General features: G+C 33.2%; 2 protein-coding genes and 1 long non-coding RNA gene across 5 annotated transcripts; 2 read left to right on the top strand and 1 right to left on the bottom strand.

The window, feature by feature from the left end:
* The first annotated feature begins 526 nt into the window (after positions 1 to 526).
* Positions 527 to 6,226, top strand: LOC138318166 (uncharacterized). The gene is made up of 3 exons (XR_011207842.1): positions 527 to 656; positions 1,655 to 1,695; positions 6,150 to 6,226. It is a non-coding gene; the product is annotated as an uncharacterized lncRNA (long non-coding RNA).
* An 855-nt stretch (positions 6,227 to 7,081) lies between these two features.
* On the top strand, positions 7,082 to 12,384 carry LOC138318160 (phospholipid scramblase 3-like). Its single transcript, XM_069260310.1, has 5 exons — positions 7,082 to 7,692; positions 7,960 to 8,080; positions 9,068 to 9,170; positions 9,474 to 9,532; positions 9,875 to 12,384. Exons 1-5 carry the CDS (start codon positions 7,637 to 7,639, stop codon positions 9,923 to 9,925), a joined length of 390 nt encoding a protein of 129 aa, XP_069116411.1. The 5' UTR covers positions 7,082 to 7,636; the 3' UTR covers positions 9,926 to 12,384.
* A 788-nt stretch (positions 12,385 to 13,172) lies between these two features.
* Positions 13,173 to 22,487, bottom strand: LOC138318145 (phospholipid scramblase 1-like). 3 transcript variants are annotated; one of them, XM_069260296.1, is made up of 10 exons: positions 22,467 to 22,487; positions 17,704 to 17,759; positions 16,968 to 17,054; positions 16,225 to 16,302; positions 16,000 to 16,079; positions 15,505 to 15,635; positions 14,957 to 15,077; positions 14,326 to 14,428; positions 14,035 to 14,093; positions 13,173 to 13,693 (listed from the first exon to the last, which is right to left on the bottom strand). In XM_069260296.1, exons 2-10 carry the CDS (start codon positions 17,732 to 17,734, stop codon positions 13,652 to 13,654), a joined length of 732 nt encoding a protein of 243 aa, XP_069116397.1. In that variant the 5' UTR covers positions 17,735 to 17,759; positions 22,467 to 22,487; the 3' UTR covers positions 13,173 to 13,651. The 3 variants fall into 3 exon arrangements, with proteins under 3 accessions (XP_069116397.1, XP_069116389.1, XP_069116381.1); XM_069260288.1 differs by lacking the exon at positions 22,467 to 22,487 and adding an exon at positions 21,466 to 21,551; XM_069260280.1 differs by lacking the exon at positions 22,467 to 22,487 and adding an exon at positions 21,247 to 21,418.
* Between the last annotated feature and the right edge of the window lie 1,700 nt (positions 22,488 to 24,187).

The following is a 24,187-nucleotide window of genomic DNA, read 5'->3' as shown; positions in this document are numbered from 1 at the left end:
TTCATACTGTTGTACATGTTATAGGGTAAATAACTCCTACAGCAGAAGAAAGAAAAACATTGCATTAATACACTAGAAATTCAATCAATATATCTACATTTAGTATAACAAATTTAAGCATAAACATGAACATCTTTTACAGTTCCATTTGGTCATACTTACATTACTGGTAGGCATTTACCAAGGTTGACAGACTTTAAAGGATTTATTTTGAACACTCTCCTGATTTCCAAACAAAGGAATATATCTTATCTCTTATAAACCTACATGTATTGCTTATGTTTCGGTTTTTTTATTATTATTTGTTGGTTTATTTACTTATTCAAGAACTACTAATACTCGGTGTTCATAAGAACGTATATCACTTTGTCACAGGTAGAATGTGTTTGTTTTGTGTTATGGATTTTATAAGCTCCAGTAGGTCCACCATAATGTTAACACATTGTGTATGTATTTCGAAACAATTCAATTCAATTATTTTATTACCTTGAGCCTTTCGGCTCATCGGTTTGAAACAAAGCACATATCCAAACACACGACGAAACAGACGACAATATCACGAATGAGGCTATAAATAGCCCTGTAGGTCGTGTAGGACCAATACTAATTGCGACCAGTTAATTACTGATTAACCAGAGACGGGTGGAACGACACAGGTAAGATTAATTATTTCTTCCATTATAAATTTCATACCATATGATCATTTGAATAATGATTGATTAGTGTTTCATTCCACTCGATTTTATTCTGTATCTGATGTTGATAATACCATCATACATATTAGAACAATTTTGAATATGTAGAGTTTTATGATGGTATATCTGTATATTTCTGAGGATGAACTGAACAAGCATATATGATATGGAAAGTTTGGTATCTGAATAATCAATAAATTAAAGTAAAATACAATGAAAGCATTGCAAGCCATTGGAAAACAAAATGAAAACATTCGAACAGATCAAAATCTACGTACTCCACAATAGTGTTATATGTAATTATTACAATAGTATATACATGTAGATCCAGAACTATAATTAGTCGAGAACCACCGCCATGCTTATTAGCTGTGTATTGATTGGCTGACCAGTGTATTATACATTCAACAATAACAACCTGTATTTATATAGCAACAACATCTGATACTAGTGTGGTTTTTACATAGGCACTGCCTGTTGTTTGATCCCATTTCAATTTATTTGAAACAAAAGTTTGTTGAAATAGTGTGGTTTTTGATATTGACATCGAAAATATGTGCATTATTAATAGACTCATGATATCATTTCGGTTAGTATTATGAAGGGCACCCGCACGCGTAACCTTAATAATATAATAGTATGTTTTTATCAAACGTTCTGCAGATAATCAGCGACAGGGTCAGTAAAAAACTTTGTTCTTAGTCATTTTAAAATGACGAGATTTTTACAACGCAATCTGTGATGGATAAGCCTTGACTTACATCACGACTGGTTCAGACTTAAGAATGTTTTCTTTTGTACCAGAATTACAAGAAGCACTGTTGTGATTCACCTGAATCTTATTCTAACGACTATGTCGTGATTGCCAGTATTTAGACAAATAAACGTTTCTCGCCTTTAACAGTTAAAACTGAATCTTGTTACTGTTTGATTGCCCTTTTTGTTTTGTCCTTTTTCAGATCAGAAATGAATGATCGTATCATTTTGCAGCAGCCCGTCGGTATGACATCATTTTTTTTTTCTAAACATTTTCTTCAGTTTCGAAAGTAATTAATGATATTGTCACACAAGCAGCAAACCTGGTATGAATTCAGTTTGTTACTTTTTCGATATACTGCATATTAAGAAAATATAATCAAATTTAAAAAAAAAAGACAAGGCTATATTGTGTTTTAAGATAGTCACTCAGAAAACGACTGATTCTACCAAATGCAATTATTAAGAACCAGAAAACATTATTAAATAAGCTCGAAAAAATTTGGCATACCAGGTATGTGCTTTGACCATTTGTCATTGATAATGAAAAATGCTTACATATACCATTAGTTGTAAGCATTAGATAATGTAGAACATATATGGAAAAAAAAGCAACCCATAACAGAATAAAACATATGTAGAACCCTAGTTATTTTTTCTGTAATTCCTTCTTCTCCTCCGCTCTCCGAAGGTTTCATTGTACTATAATTGGCTATGAACGTACCTTGGATGTTTCATAATACTTTGTGGCCGTACGCATGGTATTGATAAAGGCGCAAAGGAGGTGTTGCATATAGACTGAAAATCCGCCCACGATAATTTTTTGATTTTTGAATTTAAATTAATTAATTGCATTAATACACATATGTCTATAATACTTAAAACCCGATTGGACCATTATTAGGACTACAGCGCCCCCTACATTAACACTGGTAAATTTAAAGCCTCTTGGGCCTTTTACCTGGCATAAGTCATAGTAAAAACACTTAAATCACGTTTTTCATATGATTAAAAATACCACATAAAATTGCCTTTTTAACGACATATCACACTTGGCTGTATCCAATATCATTTTATCACAAATGGAACGTAAATATCAAATTTGACAAAAAATACGACTTTTTGAAGTTTTCAATTTTTCGTTTGAGCAACAGAATAAGTAAGGCACTGCTCGAGTACCCTAAAATTTTGATGTTTAAAATTATATTCAGGTTATCATCGTTTCACCATAAACAGCTCAAATGGATGAATCACTGGATATGTCACGTTTTTTTAGGTTTATTTCGTCTACCCCCTGTATTTTCCATAATATCAAAGTACTGAGAGTACACTGTCAAATATTACCGACTTTACTGTAAGAGTAGAATGTGATGATGAGTTGCGTATTTCAACCAAACCTTGAAATTATCATCATAAACTCATGTTTATAATATTTTTTAGAAATTCTACTTATCCGTTTTGAAACAGTGGGACATATAATACTGACAGTTATGATTTAACATATATACAATGCCATGTTGCATTCAAGAAACTGTATAAGCATTAAGGTAATAAATATGACAGTATGTGTCCTTTGCCCATTGTTAACGGGAACCATCAATGTTGCCATCGTCTCAGGTAGGGTGTTAGAATTGCACCTGCTATACCCATTGCATGATCGTAAAAGGCGACTAAATTTGGTACCTTTTTTGCTAGCGTCAATCAGACATCAGACGAGGCGCTATGTCTCATTTTACCTTTAGTATGGCGAAATAATACCATCAAAAAGTTTACCAGGTACTGATTACAAGTTATAAGTTTTTCCTCATCAAACATCCTTCATGAAAGTGCATGCTTTCTAGATTATCTAATGAAAGTTCTAGAAACGCTATAAAAAGTTCTAGAACAGTTTTACAACTGTTCTAGAGTTTTACAATTCTAGAACAATTCTACAACTGTTCCAGAACGGTTCTACAATGTTAACTGAGACTTTTTTCAGAAATGTTCTAAAAATATTTCTAGAAATGTTCTAGAACTGCTCCAGTTTCTTAATTCTAGAATAGTTCTAGAATTGTTCTAGAACATTACTCTAGAACAATCTAGAACACTGTTCTAGAACAGTTCTAGAGCATCGTTCTAGAAAACGTTGTAGAACGATTCTATAATTCCTTTAGAATAATTCTAGAACACTTCTAGAACTCTTTCCGGAACCGTTCTGGAGCAGTTCTAGAACTTTTCTAGAAATCCTTGCAGGGGTAAAAGCAACACATTCCCACTCAGTCACATTATACTGACAACATGCGAACCAGTCGTCCTACTCCCTTAATGCTGAGCGCTAAGTGACAGAACCCAGAGCCTACCTCACAGGGGCGAGCTCTCAACCGAAGGCCAAACGCGAGGCGGTGTCAAGGAAGACGTTAGGAAATATAAATTAAGTTAGAAAGAAGAGATGCTATGATACGATCCTAAATTTAGTCGCCTTTTACGATCATGCAATAGGGGCAGTAGGTACAATTTTAACGCCCTACCTGCAGGACCGCGTTTTCATCGTTAGTTCATTTTAATGTCATAAGTTCATCTAACCCTAAGGGTCAGGATGACCTATAGTCACCATGCTTTGTCCATTGTCATGCGCTGTTCGCATTTCTTCGTTTGTATAAACTTTTCATTGAAACGACTTCTTCTCAATATCCGAAAGGCCCAAGAAACTGATATTAGGCATGTAGAATGCTGGAATGATTGACCACCAAGTTTGCGGAAATAAATTACCTTGACCTTCATTCAAGGTCACATAATTCAAAAAGACTAAATCTTTAAACGATTTCTTGTGAATAACTAAGATACCTAGATACCTGATATAAGGCCTGTAGTATGCTGGCACGAAAGACTACCACGTTCATTTAAGGTTACAAGGGTCAAATAGGCTAAAACCTTTAAACGACTTATTGTGAATAAATAAGAGGCATTGGAATCTGATATTGAGATTGTAGAATGATAGCTTAAACGACTACTTCTTGTGAATAACTAAGAGGACTAGAGACCTGATATTGTACATGTAGCATGTTGGGGTGAAGGGCAAATGTTCCTAAATCATCTTGCCCGATAGGTCAGGGTGACCTATAGTGATCGTACTTCGTGCGCCGTCGTTCATAAACTTTTCATTCAAACAACTTCTTCTCAATAACTGAAAGGCATTGATACATAATGTTAGACCTAACGTATTCTCAAATAAAGGGCTACAAAGATGTTTGTCAAATGAATGACCAAGATCACAGGGTTGAAATTGCCAAACATAAACGACTTCTAGACGCCTTGCAGTATGCTGGAATAAAGGGCTTCAGACAGGTCAAATGTATGAAAATCTTCAAACAGCTTTTCAGTATATGAAAGGCCTAAATAACTCAGATAGTGGGTCTGTAAAATTCTGCATGATTTGTTTACTTGACCTACTTTCGTAGTAACATTTTTTAACTATATCAGACACCAAGAACGTCAATTGAAGAGTTCCTAGCGTGCAATATCTTATTTGGTGCCCTAAAAAAGTTGAGCAATTTCAGTCCACTGGATTCTTTTTTCATTACTGTGTAGTTTGACCATGTTTTATTGTGTGAATAATAGTCAGACATGGGCTGTTTGACTCACGAATGAAATCCTATTTATCCATGACATGTTTATGACATCAGAACAACAGTATATCCTTTTGAGAAATATCTAAGGTCAACATATAAGTTACATCGATATACGTTTCGCTAAACGGAACATTTGCTTAGTAATAAGTAAATAAACCCATGAAGACAGAAATAGGAAATACTTCTGACGATTGGTGTAGGAAATATAAAGTCATATTGACCTTATTTTGCTTTATGACACAACGTATTGTCTAGTTCAATATATGACCCTAAAATTAACATTTTGTGATATATAGGCAAAACAAGTTTTTATTTAGATGTAGATCAAATGTCAATATACATGTCAGTTTGACCGAACTTTGGTACACTAACTTACATGGGATACGTTTTACTCAACTATGACGTCGCTAATGCGGCTTTTGATACATGATAGAGCCGAGAGAAGGACAGCTTTCGTTTAACATTTTTAACACTCAGTACTCTCAGTACTTTGATATTGGGTAAGAAATAAAGGGGGTAGACGTACAAAAGTGCAAAAAAGTCGGCATATCCAGTGATTCATCGACACAATATTTTCATGAGTCAATAAATGATATATGAAGATATCTTTGATTGCTAAAATTTTAGGGTACTCGGGGTTTGTCATTGTTATCTAAGGAATAAAAAACTAATGAAATGAAATTGCTCTATTTTCATGAAAAAAATAAGAGCACAACTGGAAATTGCAAGGAAACCCCAACAGATGTGATGAAGTATTGTATATCGTTAAAAAGATAATACGAAATGCTATGTTATTACACCAAAATAATTTATCTTTGGGTTTTGTATGCCTAAATATGATACATTAAAGGCGCACAAGTAGGAATCGGACGTAAAACTTACAAAAGGTGGCGCTGTAGTCGCATGATTAATCTATTCATGGAATAAGTACTGTTCCGATACGTATTATGTGCCGATTGATATATTCGCACCAAAAAATTAAAAATCGATCGTGGGCGGCCATGCAACACCTCCTTTTAAATATAACGTTTTGGTCCCCCCACTCTATAAGGGTAATTGAATTCAGGGTAATTTGTATTCTTATTTACAGGTAACACGGGGATGCCTTTAGCAGCCCTTGACTATTTGGCAAGTTTGGATTTCATAAAGATCCGTCAGGAAGCAGAATGTAAGTACAGCTGTACTAAATCGAGCTGTTTCCCTTGGTAGTTTCTTCTTTTCTCTCTTTTGTTTTGAATTCCAGTCATGTCTTTAGCGGTTTGCCTTTTTTATCGTGAAGGCAGCTCCCAATCGACGTCTCTCGCAAATGTGCCCTTGATAACTTAATCAAAGATAGGATAAAAGTTACTTCGATGTCTGAATGCATTGAACGTTAAGATATAAATTATTAGGGTGTGGAATGCCTTGTGTATTTCATCCTTATTTATCTTAAGGACAAAACGCATCCAATTTACAGTGCTGACACCATGGGATGGAGCCAATCGTTACGAGGTTTGTGATTCGAACGACCGTGCGTTTATGAAGGTCACAGAAGGTATGCTGTTGTGCTTTCAAATCGTACGAAATTTCTACATGACTCCAGAAAAGTGGTCTGATATATATATAATTAGTGATGTACCAATTAAAGTTCGAAATACATGTAACTGACTGATAAAGTATTTTATCTGAAAATAGTAACAGAAGATTTTATAAACGTCAAGATATCCATGTAACAGATGTGTTTTTCTTCTTAATCAGAATCAGAAACATGTGAGAGACAATGCTGCACGCCGGTACAAAGAGGTCTCGTGCTCCCCGGTCAGGTATAAGTGGACTACCATTGAAGTGTATTTTGCGAGAATTTTATTTGAATTATCTTTATGAAAATTGATCTGGTGGCAAAACCATTTTTTACGCTTTGTGTCTTGCATTTTGTTGGAGAAAAGTGAGTTTTGAAATATTGCATAGAAATATATTTATTTTACCGGTAGTTATTGACTGTTTTTAGTTAAAATATGGCTGTTGGCATAATGACATAGTGAACATTCATATAAGATAAGAATGAAATTTATCGTTAGAGATTAGACTTACATTAGAAATCTTTTTCAAACTAATTAAATTTACATTTAGTCAAATCATGGCTACAACACAAAACTTACCGTAAGAAAACACCATGAATTATGGAATATAAATACTTCTTTGCTTTTCTAAACACCTGGTTTATTTTTTGATGTTCCGACACACTTATTTTTGTTGACAGAGCATGCAAAATTGATCGATAACAAATATATTATACCTACTCATTCGAAACTTCTTAAACAGACTTTGTTATTTTTAGATAATATATCAAACTATTGATAGAAATAATTCATTTATGCTCGTCTCTTGTTAAAATATACTGCTTTAAAATATCAATATTTATTGCACCATGATAGTTACATCTATATTTAATTTCATGTGTTATCAGATGTGTCACAGAAATGAAATTAAGAGTAGTATGACCTTTACCCGGCAATTTTACAGGAAATCGCTCGACTTAAGAAAGACTTTAAGTTTTGCGCTGGTGGTAGTTGCTGTGCCAAGTACGACTGCTGTGCAATGGAGATGTTCATAGAAAGTCCTGTGGGTCAACAACTGTCAAGTTCAAGACAAATGTATGTTTAGCTGGATATATGTGTACTTTGATGTGTAACCTAAAGATATTATGACTCTTACTTTAGCTCAGAAATCGCTTTTTTTGTCACGTCAATATAAAAGAGTGATGATGTTTCAACATTGGACGTTTCGTATTTCATTTAGCAAATGAACGATAACCTTTCATGGTACAATATTATATCCAAAACGATATATTGATCATGTAGTTTTCTATTTAAGTTAAATTGAGATAACTTGTATCTTGCACCAATATTGGGTTCGTTTAGGTGTTACTGCTGCTACCCGAAGTTCCACGTGTTCGATGCGTATGGTAAACAGATGTATGACATGAATGGCCCGTGTTGTCCGTGGCAGGGACCCGGATGTACGGAGGATTTAGAATTCCCCGTATGTATCAACTAAATTCGACTACCCACTGATTTGTTCTTTAGGCAAGGTGAACGTAATTGAAAGCATACGCAAAAAAATATTTATGTAGACAATTCGCTTGATAAAGTACGTAAAGACTTTAACTGCTGATTCTAAAGTATCTTCTTTTCATGGAAAAAATGTTTGATCTTTATTGCTTACCTTAAATAATTTTGAAAAAAAAACACAGAAAAAATTATAAGACGTTTGTAACATTCATATAAAACAAGTTAATATATATCAATGTAGTTCTTAAAAATATTTTATAAAATTTGCGGTATAATACCATGTTGTTAGACAGTTTCCATGCAGTAACCGTAGGTCGGTTGTTTTGGTCGGGTACTTCTACATCTCCTATACCTTACATGTCCCTAAATGATCTTTGCTTTAACACGTATATATCACGAAACAAAAACCAAACAAAATTAAGGGTAATTAGAATAAAATCAACTCTCGTACGACTGTTGAATTACTAAAACATACTATACAGTTGGTAGTATTTGCGGGGTTTTAGTTTCACTAAATTCGCGGGTCCATCCGCAGTCGCGAAGTTTAATACCTCGCGGAATCTATAAAAAAAATCATTGTTTCACTTATTATAGCCTGTCATAAGAATGGGACTTTAAAAGGCTAGAAAGATAATTTGCGAAAACAAACCCCCGCCAAAACAGTAAATCGTGAATTTTTATACCCGCATAATTTAACAACTAATACAGAAAATCTAATAGTATATATAATAAATAAATGCTGAATATCCTTGTGATGGAATTTAAATAGAAAAAAAACTAAAACAAATCTGCCATAAAAATAGTAATTGTTTAAAGAGTAGATATTCCTGAAGAGCCATCATGAAATGGTGAATGTACAAGAGGAAAGTCGTTGACTTTTATTTTTTATATATTCAACTCTACATGGACACGTACTTTTTTCTTGTATGTATGTATATATATATGTATGTCAATACAGTTGTCGAATCCAGGAGGCTCCGATTCGGGTGCCATGGTAACGAAGATCTGGGACGGAATGGGGAGAGCATGTTGTACTAATGCTAATACCTTTGGTTGTCACTGTAAGTTTAATTTTGTCCATATATTTTCTATAGTTATTCATTATTCTGAATGACAAAAGACTTCTAACTTAAACTTGATATTATGGATAACGTTTAAAACTTTGTATGTAATTTTTGTCATTTTCACGCAGGTCGTTAGTATCTTATTCGATTGTACGTTATTTTTTTCAGTAAGATCTGTGTAAGAACCTATCAACACATATTTAGAGCTTGCTTATTTAACTGGGCGTCGTCAACTGGTTTATGTATATGTCTGAATAGTTGTGACGATAACCTGACGATAATCTTGTTCTAAACTTTTAGTTCCACCTGGCATGGATGTCCAAAGAAAACTGTCAATTTTCGGATCCGTGTTTGCACTTGTAAGTTTTATGCGTTTTATTATCGATCTCATTTAATACAGTTAGTAAAGATCAAACATTTATTATTTTTATTAATTTTATCATCGTATTTCTTTCGTTGAAATGTTGGAAACGTAAGACTGGCACTATACAGAAATGGAAAAAAATCCAGAAAATGAAAAAAAAAACAATTAAAGTTGTTAGAAAGCTTTCTATACGAAACCAAATATTCTCCAACGTTTTTTAAGTTGGTAATTGATCTAAATTAGAATGTTTGTGCAAGTATCGTGATCCAGGAATAGTGTTAATATGAGTATTTGACACACAAAAAATATGTTAATAAAACGGTTTTTATTTTATTAGGATTACGTGGAATTCGAAAATAATGGTGACGGTGGCAGTGGTGGATCATAGGCGCATGGCCTAGATTCGGCATCTTCAAGGCGATGGACATTCAAAGCAACTCTGTCTTTAGTTTACTATAAGGCAGTTCAACTCTAGCTCTCGATGGTCATTACGTATATTATATGTATTAAACCTAAAATTTAAATCACATTCAAAGCTATATACAGATTTTGAGTAACATTAAACATAAAAAAGGAAAAATAATTAATAACCAACAGTGACTATTCACTAATGCGTTCAGTGCAGTACGTTTCTAACGAACGTATTTGCAATGTATTTGTAGTTTTAACGCAGTGGCTGTAATTCTCCGTCCAGGTTTCTATCATCCATGATACTCCAGGGTTTACTGCCGCCGATGTTATATCCACCCCTTTGCTATCTCGAAGTAAAACTAGACGTAACTTGTGTCACGAGTAATTTAATTCTTTCATGTACATCAAAGGAGTAATGTGATTGACTGTGTTGCTTTGTAGATGGGAGTTGCTCTGTTTCGAATCTTCAAAGAAAGTCTCTGCAGGCCTGTAATTAGTAATCTTAGAAGTAGTTTTCTCCTGAGCTGCCTCCAGTTTTACTGACCAAGGATATCACGTCTGTGATAGTAACCCCTAGAGTATCGAGAATTGGTTACAATTAGTTTGTTATATGTTTATAACGAATTTTACTTATAGCGTGGTAAATACGTTGATCCTAATAGGTTCACTAAAAATTTGTTTTACTGCTTATCGTATCCAGGTATTTAGCATCGTACATTGGTACATGCTTCTACCGTGGAATATAATGTAGTAGATATATAAGTTATAAAATTCCGAAAAAACTCCAATATCATAAAGGTTTGTGATTCCTAAAAAAACCAATTTCTGTAAGAGAAGAAAGGTAACGCCATTGTTCCTTATGAAAGCAAAATCGTACAACGTATAACTACAATATGTGTGTAATGCTTATATAATGTCACACGCATGTAACCAATGCCTTCAATATGTCTCGATTTTTTGTTAAATGACCCATCGCTCTACTAGCGGCATTTTTCATTTACTTTTTTAGAATAACGTTTGTGTTAAAGTACTATTGAAAAAAGAACTTCTTTATCTTCTATAGATATATTTTTGAATCTGCAAAACATAAAACTCGTGTAAATTTATCTAGTTATTAAAATACGGAAATATTGTACAACAGCATTTTGAATACGTATAATACTAGTCAGATGATCTACATATATTTCAGGCTTTTGCACTGAAATACTATTGAAAATGACAGCATTCTTTGTATGGATATTCCAACATTTGTGACTTAAAATGATTTTCGCATTTTCTGTACCTGACTATTTATTCATTTTTGATATCCCAGGGGTTACTATAACTGTCGTAATATCCACCCCTGGAATATGTCATTACAATACTACAGGTATTACAGGAATAACACTGATCAATTGCACGCTTGGAGAGGCTTCGTGTGAAGATAACGGACAGCGATGCCCCACTTCAAATCCCTGCAGTGCACCGGTTTTCGATTATATCGGTGTACAGTAAAGGAGCAAACTACATGTCTTTGATTTGTCGAACATAAAACCTTCAGGTTTACTTTGATATAGTTCAGGGATGGATATAACGTCAGTGAAAGTATCCCCTGCCATATCGTGGAAGTTATTTATCATTCTATATACTTAATAGAAGTAATTTGTGTCTTATTTATAGCAAAGTATTAGAATGTGTGCAACTGAATGACAATGATCATATTTCATCGCTTGTATGCATCAGATCAATGTCCATTATCCCAATATACGGTACTGTACAAAAACTTTTATTCGCGTGCGCTTTACTTTCGCGAACTTCGCGATCAAGGTCAATTAAATGTTTATTAAATTAAAATCTATGTTGAAAATTTTTAATATGATTATCTTATTCGTGGAAGTTATTCAAAAGAACCTTATCAAAAACAAAAATAAGCCACGGAAAAAGATTGACTTGACTTAGTTATATGAATGGACGTCTTACACAGATCATTAAGTTTCATTAGATATTGCCTTTTTCAACATTCTCTATACCCCATGAGTTACTACATATGCATAATTGTCGTTAACTCTATACCTGGAACATGTAATAATAACAAAAGTAAAGTTTCGACAGCAAATAAGACAGTAAGTTTGATCACTTGCAAACGAAATGAATAACTTTACACTGTGGTTGACTGTGTGATTTTGAAAATCGACGTCGCTGTATCTGTGATCTTCAAAAAGGCTAAAGCTGACCGATGATGTGTCAGATTTGTTCTCCTGCCTGAACTGTCTTCAGTTTTGCTATCATATATTCCAGGGGTGGATATGTCGACAGTGACAGTAACACATGGAATATCGAGGGTGCTTTGCAACTGTCAAAATATTCCTGATATGCATTTGTGTGTCGTTTGGCTCAATATCAAACAGCAATAGATAACTCTGTTGTTTGTGTTTTAATTAAACAATATGAAATATTTATTCATTTGTGTGCCTGTGACTTTAATTATAATTTGGTAACTGGATAGTTCATTTGGTACATATCTTAGATTAATCTGCAAGTCACAATGTGAGGATTTATACCAAACATTGTGAGCTAAGACACGGCTTATTACAATAGATAAGAGTAACAAACTCGAAAAGTTTACAATTACCCCACATCATACAGTTAAAGTTTTGTAAATGCTTTCTTGCATTTTCTAGTAACATCAATTATATGTTTGTGTACAAATATTTGCAGTGAAAAAATCATTTGAACAACAACAAAAATAAATAGAGCTTGTCCATTCTCTCTTATCGGATATTTCAATCCATTTTACCAAATATCCACATAAAAATATACTGGTTAAAAGGACAGCAAAACCATGTGCGATATTGATCCTGCAACATTACTAATATACGTTCATTAACCACGAAAGAGGTTTCGATATTCGAAATATGGTTTTCACGTTTCTATTGCAACAACTAAATAGTCATCAATTCCCTCTTCGTACATGGACAAAAAATAGATTTCCGTCACTTACGGGAACTACAATGGTATACAGGCATGTTGTACTTGTGATCCGGCAATGACTGTACAAATTGTTGGATTTAATTACAAAATGAATATCAACCCTTGTTTTATGAATACATTGCATTGTATTTAAATCAGTGCGGAAGGATACAAAAATAAAGAACATGACATATGATTAGTTAAACGCGTAATTGTGAAATTAAGTGATACTTGCTATACTTTTTCACATAAATGAAAATCATGAATTCGACTCGAACAACACATCACATTTATTTTTTAAAAGGCATTTTAAGAAAGCTATTTGGATAGGTAATAAAGTTTAAAGGCATATTTGGTAAAATATCAATATACGCATTGTAATTGAAAGCCATATTTCTTTTTTTAATATGATTTACTTAAACATGGACGTGCAGTTCATCTATATAACACACGTACGGTGAACGCACACATGCAAATATAATACATATCATGTTGTTATGTTTTACAAATTTATATCAGGTTACATATATATAATGTAAGGAATACCCATCAACGTTCTCGTTCTTTCACTGTGAACTAGGGACGACGTCGAAATGAAGCATTTTTTCAAAATTAATTATTATGCCTTGCCTTCAGATTGTCATCATTTTTTCCCAGATCTTGTCCATCTCACAAGCGCAGTGGCCGAAGCATTTATCTAAATAACCCATTATACATGTAATGATTCAAATGTGCTTCGCCATCTGCTGCCTGCTTAAGATCCGTCTTCTCCGTTGTTCTCAAATAACAAGTAATCCTACGAGAATAAAGGACACGATGAAAGCTTTGTTAGAAAAAAACAATCCAGTCACTAGATATTATATTATTTAGTTATTTGTTATTACCCATGAATAACGCATACGGAAGATACAAAGTTGATATTTCTTTTCTGTTATTATTGCCCAAAGACTATTTTCAAGATATTTTTTATATTTTAATATATTAATAATTTTTAATAATAAAATGTAAAAGAAACAGGCCGTCAAAAAACAAAAGATTATTCTCATAATCATTTTAGAATATAATAAAAAATATGACTCATTAAGCCGTGATATGCATAGTGAATTATATATTTCAAGCTTGTTATATCATACGTACCAGAGCAAATACAGATCCGAAAACGGAAAGCTTCTTTTGAACATCCATATTTGGTGGAACTGATAAAAAAGGAAACAAAATGTTATTTGCAAAAGATTTGTTTACTCTTGCATCCTACACATTCTCTTTTGTTACAACAATTAAACGTCCCGTATCAATATCTTTAATCCTCGACCTTTGATATTGTGATATTTCTACAAATCACAATGACTTAATATAATAAATACTGTTTTTTGTGACGATGTTACATGTAAGTAGGTATGAATCGTATACACATTATGATGCACTTACAATGACAACCAAATGTGTTGGCATAGGTACAGCACGCCCTGGCGGCTCCATCCCAAATCTTTGTTACCTTTGCTCCGGAAGCCGAGCCTCCAGGATTTGACAACTGCAATTTATGTTCAAAATATTCTAAATATGCAATTTTATTTTCACTAATAAAAGTCGATACAGACAAAAAATGAGTTAAAAGTAAACATATAATTATATTGTTGTATTACTATTCCAAAGATCAGATAATCCAATGAGATATGAATTCTCAATGTAGTATACCATCTAATTTTCGTGGGCATAAAATTATCGCTATTTTAGATACATGTGTGTGGTGACAAATTTTCCATAAGCAAAATGATAAACAATAGACTAAATACTTTTTATAAACATATTGTGAAATTTCGATTCGCTAAAATTTATCCTGTTTAAAGTATAAAACGCGAACTATTTATAAGGATTTTGTTTCCTCATAAATTATTTATCTAGATTTGGATAAATATGGACTACTGCTCATTTTTGTTTTGAAAAAAATGTTGCTTTAACAAAATGCTTATTTGTGATTGTTCAGCAGAAAAACATTTTTGGCATAGGTAACCGTCAAAAATAACCATTTAGAAAATAAAAACAAAAGTGGAATACCTACCGGATATTCCAAGTCCCCATAACACCCGGGTCCCTGACAAGGACAGCATGGCCCAGTGATTTCAAACACTTGCTTATCGTAGCCATCAAACACGTGGAGTTTCGGGAAACAGCAGTAGAACCTAGTAATTAACAAAACAATGACGTAAAATGATTAACAATAGCTGCAACATTTTTATTTAACTAATATCGCCAAAATATTATCAAGTCTTTCAATTTGCAAAATTTGGTAATTTTTTGTCGATAATATAAATTGCAAAAACAAGATGGTTGTCAAAAATTAAGGTATACTCCGTTAAATATTTGCTTGCTATGCAGTCATATACTGTGATTATCCCATAATCTAATGATGATGGACTGAAAAATATTTGCATAAACTACAAATTAAAGGAAGTAGGATATTTTTTCTCCTCTGCCACTTCTCAAGCGCATGTTAATGTTTCATATTTTCTGCATCATTTAGATTGTGATTAGGGGACGCCCTCCGTCCGTGGGCGACCACCTTTCTATCAAATAAATGCTTTTTTAAACTTGAGTAGACATACTCACATTTGTCGCACACGTGAAATGCTTCTACCCACAGGGCTCTCCGTGGTCATCTCCATCGCACAGCAGTCAGCGTTAGCACACCAGCTTCCTCCGGCACAACACTTGAAGTCCTTCTTTATCTGAGCAAGTTCCTTTAGAAACAGGATGAAAGAAAGATAATTAATTGTGTTTTATAAACAAACGTGTAGCATATGTAATTCAATCAAACCCATTTGTGACTATTCGGAACATTTTTGCACAATCATAACGAAAATAATTTACCTCTATATATACATAATTCATGATGAATATTATAGATTATAATTAATTAATTCCATATCTATATGAAGTACACACAAATATGTAGACCTGGAAAGCATGCGACTTCAAGTGCTATCCTGAGATACAAATATACCGTTCTACTCCGTAATATAAAATCTATTTGTCTAAATTGTTTCATTGAATTGGATTATTTTTTAGAAAAAGTGACAACTTTTTTCCTGGAAAATATCTTACCTGTCCCTGCATGTCTGTTACATGAAGCACCAGAGCCCTTTGTACTGGCATGCAACATTGTCTTTCACACGTTGCCGATTCTGTTGAAATAAATATGAATATAAATAAATTATTCAAACGAACTGCCATATCGCTTTCAAAGTTGTATCGAAACGTCCTGCCCTCAGAGTACGGATCATGGGGGGAACAGTATCAAAATGTATATTGATGTAGATAACAACTTACCTTCGGTCACCCTCATAAAGACCCTATCGTTGGCGTCAGAGACTTCGTACCGATTCGCTACCTCCCATGGGGTAAGTACTGTAACAATATACGTTGACAGCACATCATAAACAATATTCGATGGGTGTTTTGTGATATTTGAAATAAACATAATTAATACATATCTAACAAGAATAATTCTAGTACATATTCTGAAATAACAGTTTTTTTATTTTCATTGTTTTTTATATCGCTATGGTGTACGATGTTTTCAAGTTAACAACACAAAAGCATAAAACTTTCAATGCAGATATTTCATACCTTATATTTCTATATAATCACTTGCAGTGTATTTCTAAATATTAGATATGGGCTGATTTTCAGCTGTTTTCATTGGCTAATACATGATCACGTGACGTTCAATATATTGCATTTTGACTCGCAATTTTCCGTTTTAAGAAACATCGAGTTAATATTCCTTTGAGAACTTCATCGCTAAAACGCTGCATTCTTCATGGTGGCGTTTTGTGACCAATGTTTTTCTTGTTATAATTATACATGTACATATTAAAATTGTTTTTGACATTTGTTAAAGTAACGACATATCTAATATAATATAAATAAATATAAAATGGGCCATATGGTGTTATATCACTCTTGTAAAATTTAAAATAATGACCTCAGGCTACGTCATCGGTCAATATTTATTTTACGCAGGCGATGTGTTATCTGGTATACATTAAAACATAACAATTTAAACTTACCTTCAGCTAAATCAACCTTCTGTCTGATCTTGATAAAATCTAACGTCGCCAAATAATCTACAGCACTAACTGATTTTTCACCAGTACCTAACAAAAATAGAGAAATGTTTTATAAGTTATATGGTGCATTATTCATTTAATAAAACGACTTTTACTGAGGGATTAAATCGAAATGTTATGTAATGGAGCTACATGTACATGTCTACCATATATGTAACAAACAATTGTGAGTGCAATAAGAAGGGATTTGTAATGAAAATGCAATTTGATTTTTGTATAATTAATAGTTCCATATATTCAAGTTAATCTACATAATTCCATTATATCCCTTGAAATTCATACTATGGTGACGGACTATGTTCTGTATTAAATTTAGCAGCCCATCGTTACAACAGCGATGTTATTTTTAACGTTATGTTTACGTAAATTTTAAAAAAGATGAAAATGCTGGTTGCAAGCTAAGATTTGATTATATAATATTCCATATTTCCATTAACATGTATAGTAAAAAGTATTGCAAAAAGCTCGATAAAGTTAATCCTTTCTAAAATAATCAATATGTTTTATCTCTCACAAAATCGTAGTCATCAATTATTATTTCGATCACCTAGATCGAAATGATTGGATTGGATTGGATGTTTATATTTGTATTTTACCTACATGTATATATACGTAATAATATTCACTTGTCGAATGTCCAAATTCAACCATACTACTCAAATCTCTTTGTACTTACTAATAGGTTGTTGCATAACAATGCCCTCCATGTTTAAGGTTCGTTATGAACGATATCTGGAAAATGTCAACAAAAGCAACATTACAAATTTCAAATCAAGAAATCGATATTAGATATTGGACTCAATTGTAAGCTATTGTGAAACTTCAACACGTGTGGTCTATTTGCATATACATTTCTGTGAGATAGCGTTGTTGGTGTTTCATCAGGTCAAGTTCTTTATCCAAAATCGCTAGGACAAACATTACACGATTCTACAATATGCGGTTTGTCTAGGCAATCGACACATTTTGAACTCCCCTGACGACCTAATACAATGTGGGTTTTGGTTATTCGAGAAATGGCACAAATGGTATGCCTAATCCGAGTAAGTGGGGATATACAGCTGAAGTGTGGTCATTTTCCGTTATTATTTAAGGGGACTATCCATGCCTTACTTTGTGAAAATATATTCAGGACAGATTAACTACTGTGTTGTAATCGTGAATTTCAAGGAGTGATCCAAACACTGTTTACACATTTTGTTATATTTTGGAATCATTTGATGAATGAAGAGTGGAATGTCAATAAATACACTTTCTCACATGATCAACTATTTACGTACGACTGTGATTTAATCGTTTGTAATTTTACACCTGTCGACAAGAGGACGGCCCATCTCGCGACGTCGCGGTCTCTTTTCTACTCAATAATAGGAATCTATTCATCTTTGAAGAGCTTCAGGTTCATATTCCTGACGTCGTTATTTCCTATTCATATTCGTGTCATACAATATCGCAGTAAAGTATAATTATATTACCATCCATAAATGCTTTTAAACAGACAGGTGTGATGAGACCACAAAAGATGAGATAATGGTAATGTATGGCAAACGAAATACTAGTCGAAGTGTTTCTTTTATGCTGAGGTGAGTGAATGAGGAGGCTCAATAGGGTTACAAAAGGTTACCAAATAAAAAACCTATATTGCATTCTTCTGCAATAGGACCGTTTCGTAACGTTTTTAAAATTTCCCATTTACTTTTCGATACAAATATTTAGCACAGCCAAACAAAGTTTTATTGTTTGAAATGTCATTGTGAGTCAAATATAAATATACAATACTCAATATTCTATGTGTATAAGTAGTATGATTTACTTTTTTACTATTTGTTTTGCTTTATTTACAAATAATGCTGCAATTGTGATGTACTAAATCCAGGATCAGTATACTTGTATTACCTCCGTTAAAGCCATGACCAGCTACAGTAATAGCAACTTTGCAGTGTTTATATATTTCCTACTATATGCATCCTGACATTACGAGAGATGAAATGGTAATTCGTAATATTAGAGTATCTGGGGTAATAGACTTAATGGACATGGGACATTTAGATCTATTTATATAAAGATATGTGGTCTCTCTATAGAGAGCTATGTGGTATGTGAAGTACGGTAGGACTGGACGGGCAAAGACAAATGTGTTGTATGCGTGATCTATGGTAATTGTGTATGGAAGTTATAAAGGTCGCTGGCCTAGAAAGGCTAATGTTTGTCAGAAACCGCCTAACTCATCTCCTCCAATATTCTAACTCCGACTAGCTTACATGACCATGTGTAAGAGGTATAAGGGCTCAGATCATATATGAAGCTAATTGTAAATTATAACTAAAATTCCAATGCAGAGATTATACTATGAAAGAGATTAACGTCATCTTGATGCCATATACTCTCATCATAAAAAAGTTCTGTTTGTGTACATTGCAAATTTCAATGCATCTTTTATTGGTGTATACCATACTTCTACGTGATAAGGCAATTCTATTTTCTTTACAAATGTCGTTCAACCTACTTTAAAAGACAAGCAAATTTAGCGTTCGTCGTAACATCCCCCTCTCATTTCTCTATGATAAATTAAAACAGACGTACGTATAGTACTACTTTTACCACTTAGATAGAAAACATACATACAAATAGATCAGTCAGGGGAGTAAAGACAAATTCCAACAGCTGAACTGGTTTATTTTGATTGTTACCATACAGTGTTCTGACAAATGTTTTGTACTCTCGGTACGGTAACACATATACAAAAGTACCACCTGTTGTGACGTAGCTTGCCTTAGTTCTCTAGCCATTCCCCGTGTAGATTTAACGTAGATACTCTATGAATGAGTATGTATATATGATGGCACCATTCATCAAAATCATTAAAATAAGTTTTCTCTAATATTGGCACTTTGGCAGTAAATGCGCGGGTTGGTATGTCCATTCAAGAATTTTATCACAATCATCTATGAAAAATGGTGTATTTATCGGTTTAGCTATGGTTATTAGGTCAGAGACTGACAGCTGTTGTAGTCACGTGATTCGGGATGCATGGCTTAGGAGTTTGCTTATATCATCTTATAATGAGTTCAGTGTCATCATAAAACATAAACAATTAATATTTTCGTATGTGTTTAGGTTAATATGATATATCTCAAGTCAGATTTCGTAAATTATTCTTCTTGGCATGGCGTCAAAGATAATTGCAAATAGGGGCGTTCGGTATGGGTGGAGATAATTGAAATACGAACAACTGTATAGATTGATTTTAAAACAGAAGAAAAACAGTAAATGTCGTTGTCATTCTAAAATAATTCCAACGCAAAATGATATCATAACTGATTGCTTTCTTAGAAAATAGAATAGGACTTAATTATTCCATCGATTTATTAAAAATTAATTATTATATGTCGTCAGGTTGATGAAGTTGAGCCCGATAAAGATGAGAAAACGTTAACCCTAGTTTGCTTTTCCATTGCTTTTAAATTCTGAACTGCATTAATAAATTAAAAACACACTTCTTTATGATTTCATAAGATAAACAATGTGCGTAATTGATTCCTTAAATATCGGTTTATTCGTTATTGTATCTTGTTTATTTTTGTATACTAGTATTGTTATCATTATAGATGGGAAAGTATGTTATCGATATTCATGCTAATGAAGAAACTCCCAAATATGTTCCAAAGTTACCATATTTAAGATATACATTGGGGTTACGTTTATCACACAATATATATCTCATGTTAAAGCTGCTTCTAGAGATTGCTTTATCACACAGAACGCGATATTTAATATGACGACGTAATATCGTCTCTGAAACATCGAAAAACCCTGATTAGGATCAATATTCAAAAGTCGAAATTGCGAAATATATGGGATCATGTTCCTTTCCAATGATCAAGTATTGCAAATATACGATCTATGTAGAAACGTAAGGTCAGTGAATTCCTATACTATCATGAAATAATGTGTATTTTTAAGATGCAATTTCATCAATTGCTGGCTACGGAAATTCAACATTTTCCACTGAATAAATAGCTAACAAAACATCGACCAGAACCACATGATCGATGCATCATGATTCATATGTGTAAGAACAATAGGTGTTGACATACTCAGTGGTATTTATGTAAACAAACTGATAATACACCGCTTGACATTTACAATATACCCTTTTACATATCAAATAGTTAATGACGAGCTGAGGATGGGACACACATAAAAACGATAATCTCACCTTTACGAGGAATGTTTCACCATTCAATCCTAGATCGAGTATACAGAGCTAGCCACACTGACCAAGTTAAATATAACCCACTGGCTTTATACTAGCGAAGCTGGTAAACACTGGCCATGGGAGTACACCCACCCACGTACACGCACGGCGGTGTGTATTTACTCTGGTAGACCGACGTTCCACTTGCAATTGGGGTACTTGAAATTCGCTCTCACCTACCTTTTACATTCAAACCATTGATAGACAAGTTATAATGTGATATTTGTACAGCAGGGTTTTCTTGAATAGCGTTTTAAATATGATGAAATCTCTGTACGTACAACTACCGCTATATGTTCGTGTTCGACCATGACGTGTATTGAAATAAGTTCATGGTTATATAGATTATACCATTGTTAAAGTTCGGATTTGGAATCAGTGTTTATCTGAATAAAAATCAGACATCCACCAAAATAATATATTTATATCTTTATATTTTGTTTTTGTGGCGTAAAGGACAAGCCCTGTTTACAAGAAAATACAGACATATTCATAAGTAGATACACTAAATGATCATGTATACAGTGGTATATGTTAATGCTTTATTGATGGCAATACAAATATATTATTTTTGCATTGACAGTGAGGTTTTTGTTCAAAAGTTTAAAACAGTAATTTTTGGTAATCATTGATTCATTATCAAAATGTATAATATTACAAGTTCTGTTCCGACTCATAACCAAAATGTTGTAATACTAAGGGCGTTGACATTAAATCAATGTTTGTCTTCGGCTTACCTTAGGTAAATGTAATACCTAATCATTGAGTGCTTGTGTACTAATGTCACATGACTACGTTACGTCACAAAAGCTGAACAGGTCAACTTTATATAGGTCACAATAATACTGTACACCATTCAGGATCTCATCGTAAAATTAAATATTCCCATCATGTTACTGGTAATACTATCAAAACTCACTGTGAGTTCAGTATACAGGAAGTTGGATTGTGCACGACTTACAAAAGTATATTAATTCAAATTCAATTTTCTTTTTACCTATTATACAAAAAGGCTGGCATCAACAATACAATTATAAAAATGGTTTCTGGCTTCACAACAATTATGAATGAAAATCCTAAAACTGAATATTAAACAGAAATTTTGAATGAGTTTAAAAGTAATGTGTCAGTCTTGATATTAAAAAGACTATAGAGTTATAGTCTCGTTGTATAATACTGACCTGACTCAGATGTTTGTAGTTAGTGTGTGTCAACGCTCTTTAGCCTATGTCAATATGATATGTGACCCTGTGTAAAGTGTGCAAAACGTCGTAGTTTATAAAATCTATAATCTAGGGGATTGGTGTCTGCCTGGACCGGTCATTATTCTAATGAATATTGGATTCGCCAATTTACTACGATGTTTAAAGTCTCTGTGTTTGGGAGTTAACTTAGCATTAAAATTCTTATAAAACCTGTGTATTGGGAACCATCAGTAATAGCAATAATTAAAGTTTGAATGTCAGATGGAAGCGGTAGAAAAAAATTGACCGATCGCGAAGATCAGACAAGTCAGAACTACAGTATGTTTGCAACATCCAATAAGGTTATAGTTATCTGCAGAAAAGGACAGAGCAGCTAGAGTCTTGTAATCCAGAGGTTAAGGGCTAATGATAATACGTCAATCATTACATAACTGGCCTGTTTATATACATGTACTACCACGACACGCCTGACAGTGAATTTGCAGATAAGGTTATCATCGTTTTATTGTTATTTAATGACTATGGCGTATTCAGACTAAGTACGTTATTAACATTAAATGTAGTTTTTATTAAAAAACAAGATAGTAAAACAAAATGAATGGTTGATTATGATATTAGAATCATTCCAAAACTGTATCAAATTAAATGAATGGTTTCTTTGTCAGCTTTTTACGAATTACTATTACTGTTTCTGATGGGGAAAAGCGTTATGAAATTTTCTTCAAAAATTAGAGTTAAAATATTATCTTTATAATAATATTTTATACAGTAAGCTTTAATGTAAAACGGTGTTTCCAGTCCGTAAGATTTTAAAATATATCTCGGTAATAATTAATTATATTATTAGATTAATTATTAAGGGCAAGAAATCCCATCAGTGTGAATGCAATGCTTTGACGTCAGCTCATTATATAATCAAGCGGTTCAAACGCTTTTATGATCCGACGAATATAATCTTCATCCGGCAGAAGCACAGTGCTTATTGCTTTTTATTTGCAAGCGTTCAAGTGATAGACCACCTTCCAATATAATCAGCTGACCAAACACGGAATATCTGTTACGGAAATAAAAATTTCTTCCTTCTCTTATGTGGATTTCCTTCTCAAAGGAGGGTTTGGGGACAAGGATAGAGAGTGGATATATGAGTGAAAAAATAAACAGAAAATTCGGCTCCGTTATATTTCGATAAATTGAACTTTTTAACAGTGCATAATTAATGGTTACTGAAACATCTGACTGCGTCCTTTAAGACCTTGCCTTCAGTCATATTATCAATGCATATAATGCAAAAAAACATCGTTTTTAAACCAATTACAAAGCCATACAGACCCAAGGCCAACGCGATACTTGAAGGTATTCATTAAATAGATTATGTTCCTTGTTTCTGATGAATAGCAGTAATATATCATCTTGTGAGGTGGAAACTTTGATATTTTTCACGAAGTACTCGTGAAAATGTTTCCACCTCACTCTATGCATTATGTGTTTTGTCTTGCTTCTATTTAAAGAAAACCATACTACTGTATAGTTCCGCCAAAAGTTATTCCGCCATTGTAGTTTATAAATAGTTATTTGCACTTGCGATTATTACGTCATAATTTTGGGAGCATATCGTCATATTTCTACACAAAAATATGAGATCATATTTGCAGGCAAACTAATGAGGTAACAATCAAAATGATATTTCCACTGTCAAA

The sequence above is a fragment of the Argopecten irradians genome, chromosome 1 (genome assembly GCF_041381155.1).
Source record: "Argopecten irradians isolate NY chromosome 1, Ai_NY, whole genome shotgun sequence".
NCBI lineage: Eukaryota > Metazoa > Mollusca > Bivalvia > Pectinida > Pectinidae > Argopecten > Argopecten irradians.
The sequence above is the reverse complement of the archived record's forward strand: the minus strand, read 5'-3'. Positions and strand labels throughout refer to the sequence as shown.